The sequence below is a fragment of the Lactuca serriola genome, chromosome 4 (assembly GCF_051521515.1).
Source record: "Lactuca serriola cultivar US96UC23 chromosome 4, Lser_US96UC23_V15, whole genome shotgun sequence".
Taxonomy (NCBI): domain Eukaryota; kingdom Viridiplantae; phylum Streptophyta; class Magnoliopsida; order Asterales; family Asteraceae; genus Lactuca; species Lactuca serriola.
Genome location: NC_136411.1, coordinates 327,738,178 through 327,740,620, shown reverse-complemented (window position 1 = coordinate 327,740,620; position 2,443 = coordinate 327,738,178). Strand labels below are relative to the sequence as shown.

General features: G+C 41.1%; 1 protein-coding gene across 1 annotated transcript; it reads right to left on the bottom strand.

Annotated features, from left to right (window-relative positions):
- Positions 1-232: 232 nt before the first annotated feature.
- On the bottom strand, positions 233-977 carry LOC145099581 (secreted RxLR effector protein 161-like). Its single transcript, XM_079037133.1, has 2 exons — positions 660-977; positions 233-598 (listed from the first exon to the last, which is right to left on the bottom strand). The coding sequence occupies exons 1-2, from the start codon at positions 975-977 to the stop codon at positions 233-235; spliced, it is 684 nt and encodes a 227-aa protein (XP_078893259.1).
- Positions 978-2,443: the final 1,466 nt, after the last annotated feature.

Below are 2,443 nucleotides of genomic sequence, written 5' to 3'. Positions count from 1 at the left end.
TAGACGCACATAGTGGAGATAATATGTAAACAAAAAGTAAATAACTTTTCTGCATGTTTATTCAAAAGCACATAAAAAAATAAAAAATACACCTATTTATAGAGAAAAAAACATGACCTGCTACCAAACTCTAAACTTGTTGACCAAGTAAAAAACTTCCTTATTTGACTCTACTACTAACTTTCCTTATGTTGTGAGCTTTCAATAATCTGAATTACACTTACATTGGCCCCTATAATTCAGAAACTCTTATCTCTTCAACTCCAAGCAACTTTCTCATACTTTCAAACTTCACTTTGTTCATAGGCTTGGTCCAAATGTCAGCTTTCTGCTCATTAGTATTCACATGCTTTACTATAACATTGCCTCTTTCTATATGCTCACGAATGAAGTGATACCTTGTGTCAGTATGCTTACTTCTTCCATGAAAGACTGGATTTTTCATCAAATCCAAAGCTGACTTGTTATCCACATTCAATCCAAATGGACCAAGTTTTCTTCTGGTTAACACACCAAGCAACCTACTTATCAATATGCCTTGACATGTTGCATAATTAACTGCCATAAATTCTGCTTCACATGATGACAATGCAACACACTTTTTTTTTTTTTTTTTTTTGTGAATTCCAAGTAATAAGATTGTTGTCTAAGTAAAACACCATTCCACTTGTAATTCTTCTATCTTCATCAACTCTTGCTAGGTCACTATCAGTGTATCCAATCACGTTATTCTTGCCACCATTCATATATGACAAGCCATAGTCCACAGTTCCTTTCGCATACCTTAGTATGTGCTTCACAGCTACTTGATGTTGCTTGGTTGGTTTCTCCATGATGTGACTCACAATGCCTACAGAATAAGCTATGTCGGGTCGTGTGTGAGTAAGATATCTTAGCCCACCTATAATGCTTCGATATGAGGTAGGATCCACGAGTTCGCCTTCTTCATCCTTAGTTAATTGTAGCTTTGACTCCATGGGGTACCTCCAAGGATTACAATCAAACATCCTAACCTTCTTTAGGATAGTGTTAGCATAATTCGTTTGTCTCAATGTGAGACCATTTTTATGTTGATTAACCTTGATGCCTAAATAGTAAGCTAGCATCCCAAGGTTACTCATTTCAAACTCCTTGCTTGTTTTTTTTTTTAACTTCATTAACCTCGATTCCCACCCGGTTGTTGAGTCAAATAGCCACATACAGTCACACTACACGACTCCCGAACGAAGGCCTCAAATGACAATAATTTCCCTAGCTATCTTGCCACTATGGCTCCAATAACCTTTCTGATCCAACCGATCAGAACCGGCCGTCAAACCTGATGCCACCAAATCCAATGCTGGTAGTGAATGCTACATGACCAACTGTAGTCTTATATCACGACCAGCCTCAAAACGACCCACAGCTTCCTTAATTCCATGAATGTTACGACCTTCCCACTGTATTACAAACCGACCTACTCTAGTCTAATCCATCTGAAGAAATCCACAAGCCAAATCGTAGATTTACCATGCCCTCACCACTAAACAAGGACCGGTGAATGCTACAGGCCACCCCGCAGTCTTACAATACTTCCACGCTATCTACCTTACAACATTCCAACACTATCTGCCAACCTAGTGAACGCTACGGGCCACCCTGCAGTGTTACAACACTCCAACACTATTTGCCAACCTAGTGAATGCTACGGGCCACCCCATGGTCTTATAACACTCCTATCTTGCCATGTCCACCGCCCATGGTCTTACTGCTCACTACCAATCCATTCATACTCATACTGAGTCGAACACGCACCATAATGTACCCCAAACAGATGTTGAGGTCATGCTTCGAACCCCAAAGCCTTAATCAGACAAGAAAAGGAAGAGAGGCCCTAACACAACCCTCAATATGGATCCATCTATAAACCTGCTATCCATCACCAGGAAGATGCCAACCATCTGTTGGAAGTTTCTTGAACTCCCAACTTACAAAATCCCCAATCTAGACGGCTACTTGAGTCGTCTTCCCTCCTAACGGAGATGTGAAACTCATCCTAGTTTCACGCCTGATTCAGCTTCTGGAAATCTGAACGATTCTCCCCCACTTGTATTCGTCGAAGCTCTCCTAGCCCATGAAGTTTGATGGATTCCCAACCCATCTTACCTACTTATGATTGAATCGCCGACAACCTGCGCTTACCAATACTAGTGTTCCATCATTAGCCAAACCTAAAGACCGCACAACTCTTGAAATCCAGACGATCACTCCTCGAAACCTCAGCAAATTTGACAAACCCAAACGCTTCCCATGATACATCACCTAAATCCTTAGTTTCTTTATGCTGGTGACAATGACCATAACCCTCGCGATAAATAAATCTCCTTAGCACCTCCAGTGACCAACCAAAATCATGCGATCGACACCACCATATTCTTGCTCCCGCTCCTTCCCTAGCAATGGT